The sequence below is a fragment of the Parasteatoda tepidariorum genome, chromosome 8 (genome assembly GCF_982258835.1).
Source record: "Parasteatoda tepidariorum strain Cologne lab strain chromosome 8, Ptep-v5.0, whole genome shotgun sequence".
In the NCBI taxonomy this organism is placed as follows: domain Eukaryota; kingdom Metazoa; phylum Arthropoda; class Arachnida; order Araneae; family Theridiidae; genus Parasteatoda; species Parasteatoda tepidariorum.
The window spans coordinates 33,484,463-33,510,389 of record NC_141762.1 but is presented as its reverse complement, the minus strand read 5'-3'; the positions used below and the strand labels follow the sequence as shown (position 1 = coordinate 33,510,389).

At 29.0% G+C, this 25,927-nt stretch overlaps 2 protein-coding genes across 3 annotated transcripts in view; one reads left to right on the top strand and one right to left on the bottom strand.

The window, feature by feature from the left end:
* LOC107454010 (putative ATP-dependent RNA helicase DHX34) overlaps positions 1-4,039 on the top strand; it is a 31,077-nt gene extending 27,038 nt beyond the window's left edge. The window contains exons 17-18 of the mRNA XM_016071053.4: positions 1,048-1,175; positions 3,756-4,039. Coding sequence (XP_015926539.2) covers positions 1,048-1,175; positions 3,756-3,886 — 259 coding nt within the window. The 3' untranslated portion in view covers positions 3,887-4,039. The remainder of the gene's footprint in view (positions 1-1,047; positions 1,176-3,755) is intronic.
* A 1,931-nt stretch (positions 4,040-5,970) lies between these two features.
* LOC107454008 (A disintegrin and metalloproteinase with thrombospondin motifs like) overlaps positions 5,971-25,927 on the bottom strand; it is a 218,042-nt gene continuing 198,085 nt past the window's right edge. For both annotated transcript variants that reach the window (XM_043046467.3, XM_043046466.3), the window contains exons 8-15: positions 21,622-21,693; positions 18,421-18,628; positions 17,115-17,241; positions 15,374-15,538; positions 13,309-13,435; positions 12,344-12,448; positions 10,584-10,833; positions 5,971-6,933 (exon numbers count right to left, since the gene is read on the bottom strand). In XM_043046467.3, coding sequence (XP_042902401.2) covers positions 6,902-6,933; positions 10,584-10,833; positions 12,344-12,448; positions 13,309-13,435; positions 15,374-15,538; positions 17,115-17,241; positions 18,421-18,628; positions 21,622-21,693 — 1,086 coding nt within the window. In that variant the 3' untranslated portion in view covers positions 5,971-6,901. The remainder of the gene's footprint in view (positions 6,934-10,583; positions 10,834-12,343; positions 12,449-13,308; positions 13,436-15,373; positions 15,539-17,114; positions 17,242-18,420; positions 18,629-21,621; positions 21,694-25,927) is intronic.

The following is a 25,927-nucleotide window of genomic DNA, read 5'->3' as shown; positions in this document are numbered from 1 at the left end:
TTTCTGAGAAATTGAGATACAAAAAAGTGGTGTGTTTAAAATTTGAGTCCTATTTCGTGAAGACTCAATCATTAGATTTAAACTTATTTAGGACAGTTCCTTTACTTATTATTTTTTTTTTGCACCGCACTATACAATAAATATAGCGCTGACTATATGTGGCTTAATTAGTGTATGTGTGGCTTTTATTGGTAATTTGATCTAATTTCGTGATTCGCTTATTGTTATTAGTTGGCTAATGTTGTCAAAATGATTGTATCCCTAAGAAATCACATTAAGCAGTGAGTACTGTTTTATATACATGTGACTATTTTTAAAAATATATTATTAAATTGAAGCATAAAATTTATAGTGACCAACTTCATGTTGAATGTTTAAAATCATTTTAATAATAAATTTATGCTATCCTTTTATGGTTAATAATTTGAAATATTTTTTAAACTAAAATAATTTTTAAATATTTTCTCTCAAAATTTTAATTTTTAAATGAATTAGTCTTTATTTTTTTCCTAGATTGTTCATTGATAATGCGTGAGATAATACTGATGTTATTAGTTTTTTCTTTTATCTATACTGTATACTGAATTTCTTTCAAAAGTCATGACTTTTTTAAGTAAATTTTTTCAAGTAAAAATAATTGAATTAGTTATAAATTGGAGCGGTTAGTGTTAAAAGAGGATATGTGGCATTTTTACGAAAATAAGTTCTTAGTTGGTTTTGGAATATCAATTACCGATTGTTTAATACCGAGTAATTTTTTAGACTGTTTAAAGAAAAATCCAACAATTTGGAAGCAATTAAAACAATCTTTCATCACTTTTTTTTGGGGGGGGGGGTTCTCAAAAGTGTAGATTTGTAACATACCTCTTTTTAACATTGACCACTTCAATTATAAATCTGAAATTATTTTTAATTATGTTGAATCATTAATTTAGTGTGAAATTGCTAAAGATAAATTAACTATATTTTGTTCTGTACTTAAAATCTAGTATATTTACTTTAAATACAAGTTCAATACCTTATTTAGCCTAATTTAATTTATATTAGCTTGATAGATTCAGATGGCCATTTACAGTATATTCAAAAGCATTGGACTTGTTCTTTATGTGGGAAAGAAATGGTTGCAACTGTTTTGGATCAAATTCGTCACAAAGAAATATGCAAAGAACAAAAAAGTAAGTTTAAAATTACCTAATAGGATCACATTCAGTGTTTTTTTTCCTTCTATTTTTTTAATAATTGAAGATGTTAATATTAGCTTTTAAATGCTAATTTTATACAGATTTGAAGAAATTATTTGTAACACTTTTAAAAAACATTTCATTCATAAAAATATGCATGCACATGAATTGATTATTTTACATAACAATTTTATTATTAATCAAATAAATTTGATCATCATATCCTATGCAACTTCTTAAGACTGTATTCTACAAAATCATGTCTTCAACTGAAGTAGTAATATCATTTATAACAATAAAATAAGGAGTTTGCATGACTCTCTGTGTGTCTCTTGTATCCTCAGAACTGTTTATGTTATGATCTTGCAATTTCGATAGCAGGTGCAGGGGTAATTGTAGCACCTGATCCTTAAAGTTGCACAAAAATTTTAATTAGTTCATAAAGAAGAGATGTCCAAAATATTGTCTATCTTGATGACTTTACACACGTGCAAAATACATTTTCAGAAGTTCTATAAAATAAAGTTGAACTACACTCAGTATCATTTAGCACCTAAAATGATGCTATCGCTCACTGCTTATTTAAGATAGTCTAAATGTAATGTTTTCCCATTTATTTTGTAATTTAGCATGTAACTATTTGGTGCATAGAAATATCTCCATAGTAACAATTTAGTACATGGAAACATGCTGTGATAACATATCTCTTACCAAAACAAACTCATGGTTTCAGATAAATTTGAAACTATCAATTTAGTGTGTCACCCTGTTTTGCTGTCATTTATGATTTCCTCTTACAATCATCAAAGATAAAGTGATGTTAAAGAATGTGCAATTATTCTAAGTGAAAATCGGTTGCAGAGCAGAAAGTTGGAAAGCATCACTGTTATTATCTATTAAATATTTCAAAAATGGAATCATCTACATATTAATTTATTATACCTTATATTAAACAGGTGAGAAAAATTCCTTTTCAAACCTTCCTACCAAACACACTAATTGAAATGTTTGAATGATTTTCAGGATGAGGGGCTGAAATTCATATCTGTTGGAATTTTGATATTCTTGCACAAATCTTTTCACAGTTATGAAATAGAAAAACATGCACAGATAATCATACAATGTCTTTTATAATTTTAAATTGTAACATAATCTTAGGAAATCATAGTTTAAGTTTATAATATTTTATTAGCATGACTGTAAAAATCTGCATCTTTTTAAATAGTAAATGGGAAAAAAAGTGTTATTGTATTTGATTCATTTAGTATAACTGTAATTATTAATTTTAAGTTTTATATCTTTATTCATATTAATTGAGTTTTAGTTTTTTTTTAAAAAGGAAAATGTATTACTACTCAATAATTATAATTTTGTTGTTTTTAAAGATTAGGTATTAATAAAGGTATTAATTTACGTTGAGATTTTTTTACAGACATTTTTGCTGAAATTTTCTTTGAATTATGTCCCTTTTCATTCTTCAATTTGAAGTCATTAACAATGCTGCTTAGATGTTAAAATGATGTAAAATTTTTTATTCCTTATACTATACTAATTTTAATGCAATTTTTTAATTAAAATGTAAAAAAATAAATTTTAAATATGAATTTTGTTTGCATGAAATTTTTTTGGCTAAAAGAGTTTTATAATATGCTTAAAAAAATAAGGAGATTAATGAAATGTGCAGAAAATTAAATTTAAGAGCCTTAAACTTCTGAAAATTATTCCGATTGCTGTTAGAGATCATGTTGAGGGTCAAAATTTCAAACTCATCAATAAAAGGGTATGTTTATTCTGAGAGAGCACGTTTTTGTTCCAAATTCATAACTTAAAATACTTTTTTGAACTAATGAATAAGCATACAAAGTGCAAAATCAATTGTTTGTACTGAAATTCCAACCATTTGTTAAAAAGTTTTTCAAAGTGTATTATTTATTTATTTTTTGCAAATAGTTTTTATGAATCATTGTTAAACTGTAATGTATTGAAATTAGCATCTATTAACTGAGGGCAACTACGCAATAATTTTTTCTCTTATGCTATTGTCTTGATTGGCAGGTGGTTGACTTGATGAGCATTCCTGATATACATAATTTGAAAGACTATGTCATTCAGCTAAATTTTTTTCTAGCTTTAATTTTGCCAAAAAAATTAGATGAATAAATTGAAATGTTAGGTACGTATGGCTGTGTGAATGCTATCAACAAAACCACAATGAATTGCTGAAACAGAAAGGATAATTGAAAATTAATCTCTGCATGCATAGTTTCCATAAAAATTAATTGCATTGATAATTTGTTAAGATTTAAAAGAAAAAAAATTGAAGAAAGAAAAACCTTTGGCCGTTTTACTTTGATAATTTTCTTTTAGTATTGAAAGAGACATACAGATGTTTAGTATTGAAGAAATAACTTTTCATTTTCTGTTTTTATATTATTCTCTGAATCTTATGCGGAATTTATCTTTTCATTTTAAGAGATATTTCTGATTAAAAATATCCAAAATGTTTTATTAAACCCTTATTTATTAAATATTTTTAAATTTATTATCTAATTATTTGTTAACTTTTTATTATAGTGGAGGATAAAAAACCTGATACTACTGACAATGAAAATCCATTTAAGAAGCCATATTTTTGTCCTACTTGTCAAGAAGAACTATTTTTAACGATTCCTGAAATTCTTAGACACAAAAGAAGTCACACATAATTCTTTCCAAACAAATTATGTATCAACAATGACTGGTTTGTCAATCACAAGTAATGGGGAAATATTTAAGAATGTTACATATTAATTATTCAAAGCTGTGATATTTTTGTTTTCATTTGTATTTTATCATTAAATTGTTATAAATAATCATAATCATTTGTATAATTGTTATGAATTTATTAATATTTTTTCAACATTCACGATTCTAAATTAAGTTCTGTATGGTATATATATAATTTATTTTTTAAACTCTCATTTTGATCTTATGCTAGCTCCTGATTAGACACTAGAGTAGCATTCTGGGTTGACTTGAAATCAACAGTAAGGGTATTGTGTTCATCTTGTAATGTTATAGTAAAATGCAACTTTTATTATTAAATAGAAATAATCTACATTATAAGATTATTTATTGAGTGTAATACTGGATAAAATGGTTGTATTAATTTAAATATCAATATATTGAAAGGTTTTTACTTATTTGTAAGGAATACCAATTTTCAGGACCAGTCCACTTTTCACTAAAAAGGGTAATGGATGCCAAATTTATAATTTAGATAATATACCTAATTTGTTACTTTTAGAAGTTTTAGAGTTTTCTCTTTTTAATTATCGACACATTTAGTTTTTATCAAAATATAAATTTGTAGCTAATTCAGAATTGTGCTAAACAAGACTTAACAATTTTTATATGAAATAAGTTTGCTGCCACTTTTAACTTTTTCCAGTGCCTGGGCAAGATTATTAACTTTTGATATTTAGCTATTCATTTATTGATTGAAAAATAAATTCTCTCATTAAAAAGTATGTAATGTTTTCTATTGTATGCTTAGTTAATACATAAACTAAAACTCTGGTGTAAAAATGTAATAAACTAAAAATACTTTACTTTTATTATAATTTTTAATTAACACATGGTGTTTTCACCTTATTTTCTGTAAGAATAGTGAGGTAAGTAACACAAATTGTGTACAAACAATGTTTTTTTCTTTTTATTTAAAAATAACACATTTACATACAATTTCAAAGAATTGATATCTTTGCCGTATATTTAAATAGTAATTTTTTGCACAAAAAGATTGTAAAAAGCACATTACTTTATGCGCATTTTTTCTTCAAAATTCGACAGACACTTTTTTAATACATTGTGGCCCAAAGGTAAAACTTATCCAATTACCACCAGAGCATTTCACCATGCATTTCAGAATTAGAATTCTGAAATGGAGTGAAAGAACAAAAATTAAGACAGACCAGTTCAATAAAGTAACCATGAGGAATTGGTTTCTTTTTCATGAAAATTAATTAATGTACAACTATTTTGGGCATTGCATTAACTAAAATGGAATAAAATTTTTATATATATTACATTTATAGTAAATTTAATAATTTGTATACTAAATTTATATATAATATGGACATAAATTTAACCAGCATTTAGCTTCTAGAAAAGATGATAGAAATAGGAAAGTTTTCTGGAATAATATGCTTGTAATAGTCCATTTATTTTATGTAATGCCATCACTTAGATTATAACATAAATTTTGGGGCAAATCATTATTTTAATTTAAAATTTCATGAAAAATCAACAGAAGAAAGAACTCAGGTTTGAACAGATTTAGAAATATCTTATTCAAATTGTGCATAGAAAGCTATGTTATTTGATTTTTATAAAAGACTTGGAGCAGTGTAGAGAAAAGACACACATTTTTTAAAGTTTGCATCAAACTGTTTCTTAATATTATTTTCTGGTAAGTATAATGTAAGTTTAGAGAATTTCCTCTGTAAACAGAAACACTACAGCTATACATGTAACAGCTTACAGGAACCTGTACACTTACATGAATTTGTCTCCTGTACACTTTAAGTGTGGCTTATCATTTTATTGTTCCACGCCCTTCATAATAAGTTTTAACGGTCTTTAAATGTGATTTATGATGTTTCCCTTTAAAACATGTAATATTTCCAATAATCCTTTTCTGCTCTATTTTGCATCTGTTCAACACATCTGTATCTGTTACAGCCTTCTCCTTGGTTTGATATTGCTGTTGCTAGTAAAAGTTGCTTTTTAAATTCTTTGAAAAGTTGAATGTTTTGTTAGGTGTAAAAAAGTAGAAGATTCCTTTTTTAAGCATTCAGCTTCCAGATATTTTTGTCCTAAATTTTCACCTCAATACACTTTGTTCCTATTGAATAACATGAGAAAAAAACCTTGATTGACTGGAAAATAGCCTTATACAAGTGAAGCAAAATCTCAAGTAAGAGGCTCAAAAATTTAGCTATCACATATTATTTTATCTACTATTCAAATTAAAAAAAGAAGTGTGACTTAAACATTATTTCAGTTACCCATAATTTGTGCCATTTTCATTGCATGTAAAATTGATTTTTGGTGTATGAGTTTACATCCTTGATGATTTTACCATCAAACTGGTTTGTCTTAATTTTTTTAAACAATTTTAAAAACAATAATGCAGTTTATCGGACAGTGCCTTTACTAATGTCTGAGTCCAATATGTTAACAGTTTATACGTGGCACTATTTATGCTTTGCTATATCACAGCACAAAAATCTTTCACGTGACAGCCATTCAGTCGTGTTTCATTTTCAATAAATATCACAGATGTCCATTATGATGTCTAATTCAATACTTCTCATCATCCTAATATTTAGTCAGCTGATGATTTCTATCCAATTATTTTTCTTTATAATTCAACATGTTTTAAACCAAATTTGTACTTAAATTTTTTTTTGCAATAAATTATATTTTAGTTTCAGTCTAAAAGTGCGTGGTAGATATATAATGCTTAATATATATCAGATGAAAATGAAATGCTGCAATTTGATGTAATTTATAAATATATGATGGCCTTAGATGAGGTATTTTGACCTTCTTGCTTGCTGCCTATCTTTGAAAGTGATAATATAGGCGTTTAAGGATGAATGGCTGTTGGACAATACTGAACTAAATTCATTCAGTGTTTAGGCTTGTTATTGAGATCAAGTTTCACAGGTGGTGTTCTATGCCTGGTAATCTACTTTGTCTTCTAAGTCTGAAATAATAAAAAGAAAGTTCTTGTAATATTTATGCGATAATATTTTGATATCATGAGAACTGTAGTAAAAATTTGATTTAAATAGAATGGCTATTGTAAAAAATACAAAAATAAAAGATCAGTTTTTAAATTTTTTTCTTTATCAACAAAAACAAAAATGTAATAACAGTACTGGTAATTTTAACCTTTAAATTTGGGAAACCATGTGTGAAACAAAAATAATTATAGGAAAACAATAACTTTATGACTTATATATTTTATGCTGATGACAACCAAACCAATAGAAATATTATGTGTGATAACTAAATCCATGTGATTTTCCTGCCAATAAAAATGTATTGACAGCAATCAAAAGCTGCAGCACCATCATTTCGCGATCGCAACGCTCGAGTACGCCGTCTAGCGGGAGCCTGTAAATATCAGACATTAATTTATCACGTTTTCATTTAGTTCCATCCAAATCATTGACAGAATCAGACGCCATTTTTTAGCAGCAAATAAGAAACAAAATTTCCCTAAGGAAAAGGCCGAAGAACTTGAAAAAAATCTCCAGAATATTAGTAAATCTTTCAGGAACAGAACACGCCAAACATTTGAAGAAAAATTCCTCAATAATTTTTTATTTCTATTATCAACAAACTTGCAACTGATGACTTCCGATTTCGGATACTGTTACAGATATGTGTATTAAGGTAAAATGCATTTCTTCTGTCTTCAATTCATTACGAATTAAAGTGAAGTCAACATTGCTTTCGTCATTCCAGTGAATAAATATGAATTCAGAACATACAGAATTGTAATAGTTATAGCATATTCTTCTTCGTTATAGAATAGTATATATTTCTGTATCCATATAATTCGGAAAACAACAATAAAAAATTATCCAAGTTACTTGAAATAGTGCCATTTATGCTAATTCTTAATTAATTTTTTTATCGTTTTCTTGGTAAGTATTTTTTAGTTTTGAAAGAATAAGTTCAACTAGAATTCAGCTATTCTGTTTTTAGCTACACATTCAAATTCATATCAATTATAAAATTTTGCTGTGTAGTATGTTATCTAAAAGTAATGAAGGGATAAACTATGTATCTATTATTTGAGAATAAAGTTTTCAGACAAGGAACTTTTCATTTTGGAATTCTCCGGGAATTATAAATCAGGTAAGTGCAATGATTTTTACAATAAAAAATTTGCTTGTAAATATTTTTTTTTCATTTGATGATAGCTCTCTACAGAATGCTTTTTTACGTCTGATTAAGAACTATAAGAATAATAAAAAAATAAACAATATGAAAGTTTTTATTTCAATGTAAAGAATTCTTAAAATCGTTTTTTTATCCTAAGAATTCTTTATTTTCCGTTTTTTAGTTTATAATTTTTTGATAAAAATTGTTTTCAAAATACTTTTATTGAAAAATTAAATGGTATAACATTATGTATTTATGTATACTTCTTGTATATTCCAATGTTTGAAGTAATATGATTCAGAAAAGTATGGAATAAAAATTCGGTACTTACGTATTAACGCCACCGCCGCTACAGATTTGGCGGTTTTTAAGTGCCGCCAATCTATACTTAAAATTTTTGCGACAATTCATAAAATAAAACACTTTATTTAAAATCAAAATAGTCAATCGGATTTCGGTGGAAAATGAGCCGATATAGAGTTTAGCATAGATTCAAAACAATCATATCGCCATATGAACTCTGATAAATAAGATTCCAAATGAAATAACATTTCCAAAACGTACGTTTACCAAGATAAAGTTTTATGTTGTGGGAATTGGTACATTTTCGTTTTTTCGGTAAAATATTTCCCTCCTGAAAAAATAAAATTGCTTCTTGTTTTGTTTTTGGCAAATCCCAAAGACGAATTTTCGTAGCACTAAAAATGGCGACGAAAAAGAATTGTTATTTTGTTTTTGTTTCGTCAGCATTCTTTATTTTACGCTTCTTAGTTTCTAAATAATGATTTTTATTGAAACTTGAAATTTTTTGATAAAAATTGTTGTCAAAAAACTGTACTTTGTTTAAAAAATTAAATTTCATAAAATTATGAGGCTTATGTATACTTTTTGTTCATTTTAATTTTTGAAGTAATATGATTTTTAAAACTATAGAATGTAAAGTTTAAATGGGCCTTTCATGTTATACCATTAAATTTAGTAATACTATTTCTCGGGCATTAGGTTTTAACTCTTATAAGAATATACATATTTTTTTCTGTTAATGTACAAATATTTTTCCGATGTGTTTTGGATGTTCCTTCTCTAATAAAAAGAGATACCATTTTGTTTTCGTTTGCATGAGAAAGAATATCAGGCATTTTTCTTTTTTAAATTTAATTAGCCACAACAAAGAAGGAACGTTGCAATGCTACGTGCTACATTAACGACGTCTCTAGAGTAAATGAATGACTGTTCATATAGAAATCGCAGGTATTAGTCTCATACAACAACGCCCCCTATAGTTTGTTGCGATCGCGAATTGGATTTTTTATATATTGTAAGAAATGCTAATGAATACATTGTTCAAAAATTAATGAAGTTTATTTTTTGCATTGGCAAGGAGGAACTGAAATATGAAATGAGTGCGCTGTTATAAACATGAATGCTTATACATACATGTTTACAAATATCTGAATAAAAATTATTTCTTACTTGGGTAACGAAAAGCTAGAAAATTGAGCTATAAGATGGGCAGAAATAAAAGGCTAAAGGCAAGTAATTCATGTGAACAAACTTTTATATTTTGTTTTGTATTATGTTTTAGCATAAATGATGCTTAATTATTAACGGAGCGAGTTATGTTTTATCAATCAAGATCGGCCAGCTATGCATTTTTTATATTTTCCTTTTACCTTTGTTGTTATTTATCGTACAAGTTTATGTAAGACTAAAAAAACTGGCAATTTGCCAAACACTGATATTTATAATTTATTAAACCTAAAATCGTCATGTATATGAATTGAATGAAATGCTTATAAACCAAATGCTCCACAGGATTTTTAGATTGCATAATTTTTTAACTTCATTTTAAAATTTCAGCATAGCTAGACTAAAAGAGATAAGTATTCCATGAGCGAGCAAAGCAATCTCAAAATGCAAAAACAGTTCCAGGGTTGTTGAGGGCAGGGACTGAGCCTTCTAGTTTTAGTATAATTCAGAACAGTTAAAATATTTTCATTTATCAATTAATTTAATTAAGAAACCAAGCTTTTTCAGAAATAAACAATAATCATTTCCCTTAAAACAAAATTAAGTGTTTAGTTAACTGTTTAAGGTTTCCTTTTATGAATGTGTAAATAAATTAAATTTACATATTTATTTACAACCGGCGCTGAACAGCCGGCATAACTCTGAATTTTATTGATGGAACAAACCCGCATTTATGTTACACGGAGATATAAACCCCAAATCTTCCATGGCTAGCCGATGGCAATGAGATTCTAACTCATGATCCATCTACCATAGAGGATATTTTATGTTAGCACTGTGGTTGGTGCAAGCTGGGAGCATAATTTGTATCAATGAGTAATAGCTGGGATATGAACCTGGGATGCCTCTTTCAGAGGCGAACACTTTATAACCTGAGCCACCACGGCTTTAGATTTACATATAAATATTATTACATTTTAAATAACTTACTAGGTTTAGAAAGCATTTCAACTAAATTTTCTTTCTCAGAGACGTCTCTGATTGGTCTCCTATTTGGCCTTCTGATACGAGCTCTTCTTTGTGGTGGCGGTAACGTCGTCGCTGGTATCCTTGTTTCAATGTTTTCATCCTGATTATGATTATCTATTCGTTCTTCAGCTTTGACATAAGTCTCTGTGACATGACTGTAGTCGGGAATTATATTTTCTAATTCAGCTAGACATCGCCCATTTTTACAAACCTAGATAGAGATTAAATATTGTTCTAATCTATATTATATAAAACACTAATACGTATGTATCAATAAAACCGATGATATTTCTTTTCTCGCGTTGGCAACAGTTTTCATTTTTAATTGATAGGATTGGGCGCGCAAGAGCACGTAGTGAGCATCATATGGCTAATCTACATTATATAAAACACTAATACGTTTTAATTGATAGGCTTCAGCGCGCAAGAGCACGTAGTGAGCATCATATGTCTAATCGGGTGAATTCTCACCGAATTATCAGAAAAATTCTCACAAAATTATCTTTATCGAAGCCGATGCTTTACATCTGGCGTTCAGTACTATTTCATATTGTTTTACAACACATGGTTTTAGCCCTCTGGTGGGAAAGACTTTAAAACAAAACTTACAACAGTTACTTTACTGAAATTTAGAATAGTGTGATTAAGAAAAATATGCGAACTGTTTGCAATTTCAAATTAATATTGAAATGCACAGGTTTAGAATTTTCTACAGTGAAAAGTGTTCGGAACTTCAGTGTTCAAAAAAGTATACAAAAGCTAGACGTTAAGAATGTATCCAATGAGCGAGCAAAGCGAGCATCGGATTGCGAAGCAATCCGAAATAAACTGCGAAAGCAGTTCCGGGGGTTGACGAGCGCCAGCGAGCAGGGGGCGAAGCCTCCTAGTTTAATTTAAGTAGTGAAATTTTCATTTCATACATTCCAGTTTCTAATGGCAATAAAATATAATTTATATGTTTAACATAACAAAGTATTTTTAGCTATTTAGTTTGAGGATTGTAAAAATTTTTCTATTTTCTTATGTAATGTTGTTTTATTTTATTTACCACTATGAATATGAAGAGGTTAAATACACTATATCTAGATTTTAAAAGAATTTCAGAAATTACAGATTTCCACAGCAACAATTTAATTTGATTTCATAATATGCACTTATTATAGATGGTTTAGGTTTCTTGATTTGGGAATGCAATAACTTGAAACATAGTTTAATTGAAGTAAAAAATCAATTTCTGCAAATGATCTTATGCCTTATGTGAACTATTTTATGCTATTATTATATATAAACTCATGTTAAAAGTTTGCTAAATGTATAGTGAGAAAATATCATCATCATTGGCGCGACAGCCTAGAGTGAGCCCTGGCCTTCTCAAGGATTCCCTTCTATTTTGACCTGTTCTCAGTAACGGTTCTCCAATTTTCACCCTTTTAATTTTGATGTATGTGGGCATGTTATGTTCTTTATAAATGTGGTAAATTTCATTGCTAAATCTCTTTCTCCATAGTCTTTTAAAGTTAGAAAATATAGTTATAAAACTGTTTAGGGATTTATTTTCGGACACTTTTTTTTTCGAAAGTCGCTAAACCTCCAGACCTCTGCAAAATTTTATATCTAGAACTAGCATGCATTATTTGATGCATTAAATGTGTGTATTTAATATCTTGTACATTTCATTTTTGTTTTTTACATTTTAAATTATTTATGAGTAATATCATTACCTGGCCGTCACCACAGACAGATCCTTCAGCAGCTGGTCGGTACGATACACAATAACCAGAGGCTGTGTCAAAGCAAAAGAGTTGTGCACAAACTCTTGCATCTTTCTATACAAATCAACAAAAAATATCTTGTTTGAATTTAAAAAAATTTCCATAACATAATTTTATTGTCATAAAATATTATAAAGGTTTAATATGAAATTATTAAGGAAATAAATCCTATAAACAATCCAGTTACACTGGTTGCATTTTGTTGCCTTTGTTCAGTAGTTTTTTTTTTTAAATTTTATTTATTTATTTTGTCGTACGTTTGCTTAAGTATATTTCATTCATTCTAAATTTTTTAAGCTGACACAAGACTTTTTATTTAAACTTATGCCTGTTTTTTATATTTGCAAGTAAAACTCATTGTTGATTTTAAAAAAGTAAACTTGTATATAAAAAATTCAGTAAATACTGTCGAAGTACCTAGAGGTATTTCTGAAATATAAAAGTAATAAATTCGAGATGATAATTTGTTTAACTGTACAAAATTGTTGAAATGCTTTCTTGAAAGTAAAAAGAGTGAGCTTAACAAACTTATTACTTCCCAAAATTCTACATGATAAAAATTTTTATTAAAAATAAAGCAGCTTTATATTAAATTAATTATTTATTATTGGAACTCATACTTTAATTACTCACTTAAATGCTTCAATGTTTTCGCGGTACAAATTAATACTTACGATCTTCTAACTTAGTTTATTCCAGTACATAAGAGGAGTTGACCATGAAAAGGAACAAAGTTTTTCAGGAGAAAAAAGAAAAACGTTTGTTGAAATACTTATGAGTATCTGACGGCTCCACCTTAAAAAAATCTTCGGTTGCGAAATTATAAATTGAAGATCTGTTTTAATGCGTAAACGAATTTTTTGTTCGCTTAACTTCTTTTTTTAAGTCAACTCCTCTATTATAATATTACTTACAAAACATGCAGTTGTTCCTCTGTCTCGTTTGCACTGATCATCTAATGAAAGCATCGTTCCTGGCAGAACTCGAACTAAAAGATCATTTTCGTGGGGGAAATTGAATAAACATGAGGCTGTTTCACCACTAAAACAAGCAAACAAAAAAAAGTAGTATTAATAATTATGAACAAGTGTTGGATCATTTTAAAATTTAGATAAAACAATTTCTTTTTTAATTTTAACAGGTCATATATAGGTAACTTTATGTTTTTATATATTACCTATATGAACAGTTATACTTTTTTTTTTTAAACTTTAGGTTAAAAATGAAAATTAGTATTGAGAAATGCAATAAAGAGTCTCAAAATATTTAGATTGATAGTTTTTTTTCAATATAAATAAACTAATAAATATGCGAAAAACGTTCTAAAAAGATGGGTTGCAAATTAATATTACCTTCTTATCTTATTATGTTTATCTTTCAGAAATCTAGTCCTGAATTTTGAAGGGGAAAAAATATATATATAGAAAAGTATCAGTTGTTTCCATAGTTCCCATCATGGCCTACTAATATTTGAGTTATAATAACTCAATATATGTACACCTAATCACCCAGAACCATATTTTTCTTTCTTTTTTTCAAGAGTGTTTCAAAAAACATTGGTTTGGTACATGGTAAGGAGTGAAGGATGCGACCCAGACCCAAAGGGCCCATACGCCAAAATTTAGATGTCCCGCCATCACGACAGCAACCCCGAACAGCACGCAAGACCAAGCAATCTCGGACCCGTTGGCACAAGGCCCCGAGTCACGGGTGATCAAGAACTTCACATACACGCCGGCAGGCAGATGAGACCATTGTAAAGGGAAAATAATTTCCGTTTTGTTCGAACATTCTTCTCAGCTTCCAGCTGCTGACTAAATACTCAAATCAAGTACTTAACTTAGTAAACTCCGAGTTACACTATATTTTCAATTTCATAAAGTTAATAATCGAAAATAAATCTAATGCGTTAAAATGGTCTCTTTAATTGAAACAATCAAATTCCAGACTTGAAGCCAGTTTAACCAACCCTAGACATCTAGTGTTAGTATTTAAAGAATTTGTCTAAAATTTTAAGATAGATCTAAAAATTTAAGATGAAGATTGGTTAAAAATTAAAATAAACCTAATAACGTTTATGTTATTGTTTCATGTGGTTGAAGAAGGAAAGTTAAAAAATAGATATTGATACTGAATTGAGACATTGCATAATAATCAGTTGTGCCTTTACCTTGAAATAAAAAGTTAGCTATTACATTTATTCCGAACTGGAAAAATAGAAATATTTACATTCGCTCTGTATGAAATAAATAAAAAAAAAAAAAAAAAAACTAATTGACAGCTTTATTTAGAAAAGGATTAGGAATAGCTAAAAAATATTAGAATTTAAAAAAAAAAAAGAAATTGAAATGCTACGAAATGTTTTATGCTAAAAGAAACATGTCGATTCCCACAAATAAAGGTCAATATCCAAAGATTTTGGAAGAAAACTCAAATGTATTCTGGAAAATTAACTTTTAAGTTCGATATATTGATTATAATTAATTAGAAATCCTCTAATTAAATTTTTATTCGTTCAATTTTTTTTAAGAAATATGAATTCTAGAGCTCATGATATTCATAATTTGCGTGTTTGGGCCGGAGTTTCTCCTTATTTACATGGTTTCTTTTTTTTGGTAACCGAGAGTAAGCGAAAAGTCACCAAAAAAACTTTTACCAACTTCAATTTTTTAAAAATTTTATTTATTTTTAACACACATAAAAATTAATTAAAATAAAAAATTAAATATAAAAAAATAGTTGAATTTCCTAACCGAAAAGTAACCTCTTTTTTGTATCTGGTGTTAGAGAAGAAGGTTTTTCAAAAACTTGTTGAATTGCTCAATATGTAGGTATAATATAAAAAAAAGTAATTTAAAGAAATTATGAGTAAGAAGCAAGTAAAATATTTTTTTCTTCCTGATTTTTTTAAACTTTTACCAAGCATTTGAAAACAAAAACATAGAAAAAAGTTGTATACTTCAGTGTAAAAAGTGTTACTTCAAAAAATGTTTGAATTGCTCTACGCTGCATGAAGACCACTTGAAACCTCGTTCTGTGTGTCTCAAATCACTCATGATAAAACCATCTTCCCAAGGACAATGAGTAGCTCCTGGTCCTCCGAGGTAACTTGGAGGGGGAGAGCCGTCGTGAACACAACCCAATCTGAAATAACAAAATTAATTCCTTCGTTCATTTCGTTTTGCGATTGTTAACTTAATTACTATCTCAGTGCATAGTTCTTATCACCTTTGTTTATGGCCTAATTTTATGAATCATTTTGAACATAATTAACGATATTAATAGTATTTTTAAACACTGGAACAAAAATTATATTCTTTACAATTCTAGAGCCTGCTTGAAAAAAATGAGAGAAGATTTCCTTTTTTTTCTATGTTATGCCTAATATATCCTTAATTAATCCGAAATGTTACACTGAGGAACAATTTTTTTTCTTCCTTTTCTAATGCATGAGATTTTTTTAAAACGGATCTTGGATATTTTCGCGTCGCTGCTCTTAAATCTGCTATCGTTTTTTCCCTCCAAGCTACAGTTTTTTAAAAAAAGACATTTTTGGTCTATATTTCGACGAAATGTACAAGTTTAAAAAAATTTGTATCTGCAAGCGGATCGTGCAAATGCTTGGGACAAACTCCCCATAGGGTATATCTCAGGAACCCATGCTCGGGCGATTATCTATTATGAACTGTTTCTTCGTGTGCTTCTGAAAAGATCATAATAGAGAAGCGCCCCTAGCCGCGTACAATGACATTTCAGATCATGAGTTTCAACGCTATTTTAATCGTGATGTGCCCAAGCTCCCTCAGAAGTTTGTCTCATCATTTACGCGATCCCTTATTATCTATAATGTTTTTAAACCTGCACATTTCGTCAAAGATAGGCTAAAAATGCCATTTAAAAATAAAAAAAACTGTAGATTTAGGAGGAAAACAAATTTCAAATTCAAAACCCCCACATCCAAATGAAGCAACATCAACAATTTGTATAAATGAAGCATAAAAGTTTTCCCCCAGTGTTATAATTAAATTAAAATCAATTTTTACATCTCTGGAACTTGTTGATAAAGGAATGTCCTGTTTTATTGTACCTGTTTTATTTAAACTTAGTATCAACAGAAAAAAAAATTTAATCTTAAGGATTCAAAATCAATCTATAGGACCTAGAAGCAAGATATAATTTTTTTTCTTCATGGAATTGGTTTTCAGGATAGAGTTCAAAGACTAACTTTGTTCTTTAAGAAAAAAATGACCGTTTATCAACTTTTAATTTAATTTGTTATTTGTTTAATTTGTTAATATTTTTAAAGCATAGGATAAACTTATCATGTTCAACCCAAAAAAGGCCTGGTTATTTGATTTAAGTATAAACAAAGGAGACTTTCAAATTGTGCAATATACAATTAATGTTAATGCGCTACTTTCAAATAGTGCAATGAATTAAGATTATTATTCTGTCGGGTAAGTCTAAAAACAAAATTTAATTTTTTCCACCTGAGTGTTTTTAGAATTCGGTTCCAGATTTAACCAAAGGAATTAAGTTTTTGAAAACTAAGAGTTGAAGAACTAATATGAAACTTTTGTGGTTTCACTAAATTTTAATATATATGTATATCTAAAGCATTGTCTTAGAAAACAAGGAAAGAACTCGTTATAAGTTCATAACAAACTTAAATTGTACAAAAGCGAGAATGAAAATCTTTAAAAAAAAATGTGTTACTTACAAATGGCCTATTTCATGAGCGGCAACAATTATTCCGCTGAATCCACCACTATCTTCAATAATTGCAACACTATTGACTTTTTCTAATCTTTTGTTTACAACGCATGCCCCTCCAACGTACGCAAATCCTGCAAAATAAAATCAGATGTGGAAGTAAAATTTCTTAGATTAGTAGTTGTAGCTCAAATCTATTCATCTACTTGTAACAGTTAGCCTTTACATGCAAAAAAGAGCAATATTTTGCGCGAGTTTAGCAACTAGCTAAGTAAAATGCATTTTCTTCATTCCGATCTAGTTTGCCATGGCTATTTGTTAGTCTTGAGGATGTTGTTTATAATTAGGATGTTGTAAGGAATGTATTTTACTGTGTAGCTATGGAGACCAATTAAAAATATTTCTGTAAATGATACCTGTGTGCCAAACACATGATAATTTTATAATTTAATATCAATATGCATTATCATGGAATATTTGTTCCGGTTATTTCACTAACTTGTAAGAAAGAAAACTATTAAAATCTATAAAACTGGAAAGCAGAATTACTTTTGTATAGTAATAACCTATTTATTCTCTGTAAATTTCTTTTTCTTCAATTTTATTAAAATAAATTTTTAAAAAACACAATTTTCTATGATTGGGTCGATTGCCTAGTATCTTGTTAATCCAGTTGGTTTGCACTCTTAGATGCCAGTAAGAGTAGGTTTGAGTCTTATTTCCCAGTATGATATTTTTCTGTCTTTATCCTTTTTCTTCCTTCCATAGACGACTTTAGTCTACTGTCACAATAGTAGTCACTACTTTACAAACGCGGAAGTATAAATTTGTCTACCTTTATGTTCACAAATGATTTCAAAATGTATTACGTGTAATTTTACCTTCGTGTACGCAGTGACTCTTGTATATGGAGACAGTCTGTAGTTTCAGGTCATATGCATCTACTACTACGAACACCATTTCACGACGGAACAAATAGCTTATCATCCATTTTTGAGACCAAAAAGTCATTGAAAAGCAGAATTCCCGCCACAGGAAATGAATATGTGTATACAACATTACAATCATAAATTATCGTTTAAGCTTGCTTTAAAATGAATCTGAATGAACTGATAAGTACAGATAATTTTTAATAGCAGCCTGCTTACTGCTGAGGTCAACCCCCACGAATTTAGTATGGTAGTGAAACGGCAATATCCACGCCATAGATGGAAACCTGTTAAATTTAACATTATGTTTAGCTTAAACAGAGGAAAGATATATATATAGAAAACATGTTAATGTAATGCGGATGTTCCTGATGAAAATCTTACCTGCTGTACCACGATTGCATCGTCCATTGGGGAATCTTCTTCGGCACATATCGAGTTTCGTAATGACCACTGCTAGATCATACGTTGGCAACCGATGTTCTCTATATAAGTATTTCCCCATGTCTGTTAGAGCACCAGCTGCATCTACAGCGTCTGCGTTGGGTGCCCTTAATCTGTTTCTTTCTAAGTATGGCGTGGCATCCCGATCCTTCAAACAAAAAAGAAATAAGTAATTAAGCAAAATATATTGGCGTTAAAAAATGTAAATGGTTTAAACGGGAATAAAGATTTCAAACCATGCATTTTTTGGAAACAAATAATTGGTGTGACAAACATAACTTCATTTATTTGAGCCGCGATGGCTCAGGGAATAGAGTGTTCGTCTTCAAATGAGGCAAACCGGATTCGAATCCCATTCGATACAAATTCCGCATCCATCTTGCACCGACCACAGTGCTGACGTGAAATTTCTTCAGCGGTAAACGGATCATGGGTTAGAGTCCCCTTGCCGTCAGGCTAACCGTGGGAGATTCTCGTGATCTTCCTCTCCATGTAACGCAAATGCGGGTTAGCTCCTCAAAAAAGTCCTCCACGAAGGCAAATTCTTCTGGATTGAGCTCAAAATTACAGGGCTACGGAGTTGAACATTAGTAGACGTAAACCCATAAAATTGGGTCGGCTATTCAACGATGGTTATAAAACAAAATAAAACATCATTTATTTTGTTTGTCACTTGTGAGGCTAAATGAGCCCTGACGGCTTAGTAGTTAAGACACTGAGCTGTCAATGTGAAGTATTGGAGTTCGATCCCCAGAGGGACGTAAAGTCTATCTAGCACTAGATCGATGGGTGCTAGTTTGTCTGAGAAGTAAAAGTGGCATATGCGCACTTGTGGTCCCATTGTTGCCACAATCATACCGTTAGGCTTGAAATGGAAGAGTCTTAACCTCCATTACTCTCTTGGCCCACAGCTGGAATGATTTACTTTTTTTATAAAGAGACACTGCATTGTTTGGTTAATGAACTTGCCTGCATGCTTAATATAATTTTGAAATTCTGGTAAAAATGGCTAAATTTAGGTTATGTAATTTTCAATTGACAAAATAACTATCAAATTAATGATAACTGTTTGATTTGTATCCTACTTTAAGACCCATCTCTTAAGAGGATTAGAAAAACAGTAAGCGTATAGCCATTATTCCAACTTAGTCATTTACAAAATTTTTAATACAGCACTTCAATATTTTACAGTAAATAAAAGAATTGTTTGGACTCTATGTTTTTGCTAAAATGTATTGTATTATTTAAAATACTTCAGCTTATTTTGAAATTAATATGATTTGTAAAATGCGAGTTTCATTAGACCCAGCATTAAGTTAACACAATTAATATTCGAATTAAATTTCAGTATTTTTTTTATTTATATTGTATAAAAGTATAATGTAAAAATATCTATTCCAGGAATTAAATACTAACTTTGAATAAAAAATAAAATATCAATATTAAATAATTTTGATAATTTTAAATTTACAAAACGTTTTAAATTTATCTTTAATATTTCAAATAGTATTAAAACTTTTGTTTAATTCTTAGAATAGATATTTTTATATTAGTCAAATTTTGGTTTTAATGTCAAGTGTATAATCTTGCGCTCCATGGAATTCTTATTTTGGAAAACATTTAATCTTAATATCTGAAAAAAATTAAATGTTTTTCAAAATAAGTAAATAAATTAAACTTATCAATCGCTGTAAGCATTTAAAAATTGGTTTATAGTATTACAAATTCTCTAAGTCGAAAATAGTTTACATTTAGGTTTGCTTATCACGGTTTCGTCCTTATCACATAATTGTGAAATCCCTTTAGAGTTTCTTAATGTTTTAGATGTATGAAGGTGGAAAGAGGAAAAAAACTCTACGAAGTTTAATGCGAAACTTGACTACAAAGTTTTTGAAAGGTTTACTTTTTTGAAATAATAAATATCGAGATTTTATTGCAAGCCTTTAAATTAGTATGATGAAGTTTGCATTGTATGTTTCAATTTGTGTTTAACTACTTTATTTATTACAATTCTTTAAAACTATTCTTGCGCTGTTCAGAAAATAACAAGGGAATTGATTTTTTTTGCATATTATTGTTTGAAAGTGGTTTTGAAAACGATAAAAAAAAATATTGCTGAATAAAACTGGAAGATCTTTCAAATAGTCACATTTAACCTCTTCCATGTTTCTTTCGACAATGAAACAGGTTTTGATGATTTTAATCCTGATAATTGATTATTCGTCAAATTTTTTTAACGTTTTTTTTCTTTAATTAAATATTGATTTTTTCCATTTTAATTGGGTATATTTTCAATAAATTCATTTTTGACAAGGAGTCTATATGCAGATATTGTGGCTGATGATTACAGAATATTCTGAATTAAAATAATCATAAGTTTCAAGAAGTATAACTTTTCTAAGTTTTAGATAGTTTAAATACGTCAATTTAGATACAGTTTTATAGTTCCACAAGTATTGTGGGGATTTGATTTTTTATAATAATCCTTGTCGGACGTATGATTTGTTTATTCGAGATTTCGAAAATAAATCAATATGTTTTGGACATTCAAGTATTGAAATATATTTTATGTTTAAGTAAGAAAAAAAGACCAAAAATATATATATATGTACTATTTTCTATACAGGGTGCGTAGCCAGATTTTTCAAATAAAAAAAAGCACATTTTAAAAACTTTTAAATACTCAAAAAGTATTTTTAATCACTGTCCAAAAAAAAATCATAGCAGGAATAAAAATTATTATTTTCTATCGTTTAAAGTTCTTAATTTATAAACATGAAATCAATAAAATTCCAAATGTTTTGAAAAACTTTTTATAATAATGATAAAATGACTAGTTTCTGACAAATATTGCACAGAAAACTGTGAAAATCATGCATTTTTTGTCATTTCGAATGACAATCGACATGGCAAGAAAAAAAAAACTCTTTTTATATATTTTTAATTTCATATCTTTTAGATATAAAATTAAGCACTTTTTTCAAACCCTGAATAAAAGATGAACCTTTAAGGTTCTTAAAGAAAACTTAAATAAAAAAACGCTACGCACCGTGTCTATAATATTCTGTTTACAATTTTTGAAAAATTTTATTTAAATGTTCTTAGTGACTTAATAAATCGAAAGCGAAAATATTTACTTACTTTCGCTACAATCATTCCAGCTAAACTAATACGAACTCTCGGATGATGTAAAAGTTTATACCTTAAATCCACCTGAAAAATAAAAGAAAATAAAAATATTTATTTCCATTTTATTTTTGTTTTTAAAGCAGTAATAATGTTTTTTATTACAAATAAATAATACGAGATTTGTTACTTACCCTTTATAAATAAATAAATAGATTGAAAAAGACAAAGTAGTAAAACCATTTTATTTCCCTTCCCTTTAAGTAAGGTTTTCTGGAAGGTGGGCAAAAACGAGTCAAAATAGCTCCGATACAAATAATAGTCGAATTTGAAAACCCCGCGTACTCGAAATTGAAACTACGCACCAATGCTTACATTTGATTAAAATGCATAGTCTCAAAAGTGATGCAGAGGGAGGAATGTGTTAGTGGCTGCTGCTGGTAAGATTCGAAACAAGGACCTCCGTTTCGGAGATACTGTGACAAATTTTTGCTCAATTTTGAGAAATCTTTTCATGGCGAGGAAATTTTAATTTCTTCACTAAGAAAGAGCAAAATTGAGCAGAAATTGATTTTACTACTGAGTCCTTTGTTCGAATCCTTCAAACAACGAACATCTCTCTTACACATTTCTCCCTTCAAATCGAGATCATGCGTTTTGCTCATAAAAGAGTATATGCTATTTAAATTTTATGCTGTGGGGTTTTCTTTTTACTACGTTTTACTAGGATTTTACTACTGCGTCCTTGGTTTGAATCCTTCCGGTTACCAACGAACATTTCACGCACATATTTCTCCCTTCAAATCGAGATCATGCGTTTTCCTCATAAAAGAGTATATGCTATTTAAATTTTATGCTGCGGGGTTTTCGTTTTACTACGTTTTACTAGGATTTTACTACTGAGTCCTTGGTTTGAATCCTTCCGGTTACCAACGAACATTTCACGCACATATTTCTCCCTTCAAATCGAGATCATGCGTTTTCCTCATAAAAGAGTATATGCTATTTAAATTTTATGCTGCGGGGTTTTCGTTTTACCACGTTTTACTAGGATTTTACTACTGAGTCCTTGGTTTGAATCCTTCCGGTTACCAACGAACATTTCACGCACATATTTCTCCCTTCAAATCGAGATCATGTGTTTTGCTCATAAATGAGTATATGCTATTTAAATTTTATGCTATGCCGACCAGTCTGTGTAGGGGGCAGGGAACTGTCCTTGCATCAGAAAGGTTCTGGGTTCGAATCCCGGGCAAGGCATGGATGTTTCTTTCCCTCTATCTGTGTTCTATGTCCTTTCTCCTTTGTGTGTGAATGTGTGAATGTGACCCGCCCTATAAACGGGTTGTGGTAGTGTGACGTGGGCGACGCTGTTCCACCGCCGTGGCTTCGCCACAGGTGCCCACTGGGTAACGAAAAGAGAATTAGCAATTCTGGCACTTTCTGTGGCCAATGGACAATAGCTCCAAGTGCCCGCCATTAAAAAAAAAAAAAAAACTTTTATGCTATGGGGTTTTCTTTTTTACTACGTTTTACTAGGATTTGACTACTGAGTCCTTGGTTTGAATCCTTCCGGTTACCAACGAACATTTCACGCACACATTTCTCCCTTCAAATCGAGATTATGCGTTTTCCTCATAAATGAGTATATGCTATTTAAATTTCATGCTGTGGGGTTTTCTTGTCGAGTTCTTTATTTGATTTTAAAGTATGCATAAGCAGAAAATGAAAAAGCTGAAATATGGTTTACATTATAACAAAAACGAAAAAATGAAAGAAGAAAAAAAACGTTGTGAAGGGTTATCAGAGAAACATACTTCTTCATTGTTGAATTTGTTAATTTGTATTCGATTCGAAATACTAATGGAATTTTCCATAAAATGAATATCCTTTTCATAATTCATTTATTATTACTATTAGAAAAATAATTACTTTGAAATTTATTTCTTCACAAGTATTTCAATTAAATCATTTATTAAAAATTACGGGAATAATAAGTAAATAATGGATTATTGACTAGGTATTATCTTTATTACAGGTTTCGAAAATCATTATAGATTTTAAAAAAATTAATTCACGGAGCCCTTGTTACCCTTCCAACGGATTACTAGAGTTCCGCGGAACACCATTTAGGAACCGCTGGTCAAAATAGAATTGCTTAACTTTCCGATTCTTTTGACCTATTAATGAATTAAGATGGCTGCTAAAACCCACACCGAGAAGGTGGGGTGCAAATTTTTAGATCTATTGAGGCTTAAGATACATAATTTAAAACAACCAGTTCCCCCTAATTTTTTGTGTATTCAACTAGTTATAAACTAGCTTATAACAAAAAATTCTCGTGTTTTTTTTTTTTCTCTTGATCCAATTGTAGCAACAATGATATCTTTTTCGAATCTCTTCCTGTATTATAGCTGTCACTGTGGGTTTATGACATAATATCATTTTCATTCCCTCAAAATGAATTTTTTAGAAGAAAAAAAACTTTTCTCAAAATGCGTAATCGCTAATCTAGTTGAAATTTCCGAACATATTTAACCCAGCGGCATTCTTCTAAGCATTGTTTAGCACTTGTGATGCTTTTTGTGATTAATAGCTTTCAAAAAGATTGACTTGAAAGGTCAAAATAAAAAAGAAAAATGATATTTCAAATAATGCAAGGACACATTATGAGAAATGGGGCATAGAGCACGTCATGTTGCCAGAGGGGAATATACACTTTTATTCGAATGGGTATAGAATTGAAAAATTACACCGATCTTCCAGTTTTTCTTGTTTAAGGAGAATTATGATGTAATATTTTGATTTACATTACGATACCATCATATTTTATTAACGCTAATCTTAATGTATCGTGACATCCGAAGGACTAAATGTCCCATTTTGTAAAACTAATTTTAAAAAGAATTTAGTTCACTTAATGTAAGTGATTTTAAACTTAGTTAGATCCAACGAAGGTTTGTTATTCTTCAATTTGTATTTTTTTTTTTAAATTTAATGTTGTTAGAAAAGAAATTTTACACTTCCTCAAATGAAAGAATTAACGACCATTTCATGAACAACATACAAAATGTGGCTTTAAAATAATTTTTTGCGAAAAAAATATTTTGATTTTGTGCAATATTATATGAAAAGTAAATATTTCTAAGTGAGAAAAAAAGAAAAAAAATGTTGAAAAAAGCATTTCAATATTCTATAAATTTCAATATATTCTATGTATTTATTTTATATATTTCAATATTTTATAAATTTCAATATATGCTCAATATTTATTTGATATATTTCAGTATTCTATAAATTTCAATACATTCTATATATTTATTTCATATATTTCAATATTCTATAAATTTCAATCTATGCTAAATATTTATTTGATATATTTCAATATTCTATAAATTTAAATATATTCTACATATTTATTTCATACATTTCAATATTCTATAAATTTTAATCTATGCTAAATATTTATTTGATATATTTCAGTATTCTATAAATTTCAATTCTATATATTTATTTTATATATTTCAATATTTTATAAATTTCAATGTATGCTAAATATTTATTTGATAGGGGAGAGTGGGGTCAATTGTAACATGGTACGATTGTAACAGAGCAAAAATTTCGAGTGTCGGGCTCTAGATTTGGTTCCTAGGTGGCGCACAAGGTGTATTTAATAAATCTACATGTACACCCCTGCTGTCAGCCATTTTTATGTACTTTTGAAAGAGTTACATCACAAAAGATATTTTGACGCTGCGTAAGTACTTTTTTTGGTATTAGAATATTATATTGTAACAAAGTAATTTTGTTCAAACAAATAAAAATTATTAACAGAATATGTAAGTGGAGACCTTAATTAACATTTCAAAAAAAAAAAAGATTAGTTATGTCAATTAACTAGCATTGTTTTTAACAAATGAAGCTGAAATGGCGTCTTGGGGACAATTGTAACAATAAGTAAAGGGGCGATTGTAACAGCTGAAAATAAATTCATAATTTCAATTGCAATTGTTTAACCCTTTAGGTCCCATTTCTTATGCTTACAAACCATTACTTAACTCTTTAAGAACCACAAATAGTTTCATATATCATTTATATTATGTTGCATGTGCATTATTTTATTTGTCACCTTTCACAGCACAAATTAAAACTTTTAACCCCTTAAGGCTTGGTTTCTTAGGACAGGACGCCGTCAGCTGGAAATCAGCGTTAACCTCTGATTGGTCCATTTGTGAGTTTGATAAGTATACGTCATCGAACGCTCATCTTGAACTACAATTGCCGTCCAACTCAACTGCAGTTGGATTACAACGTGACGTTA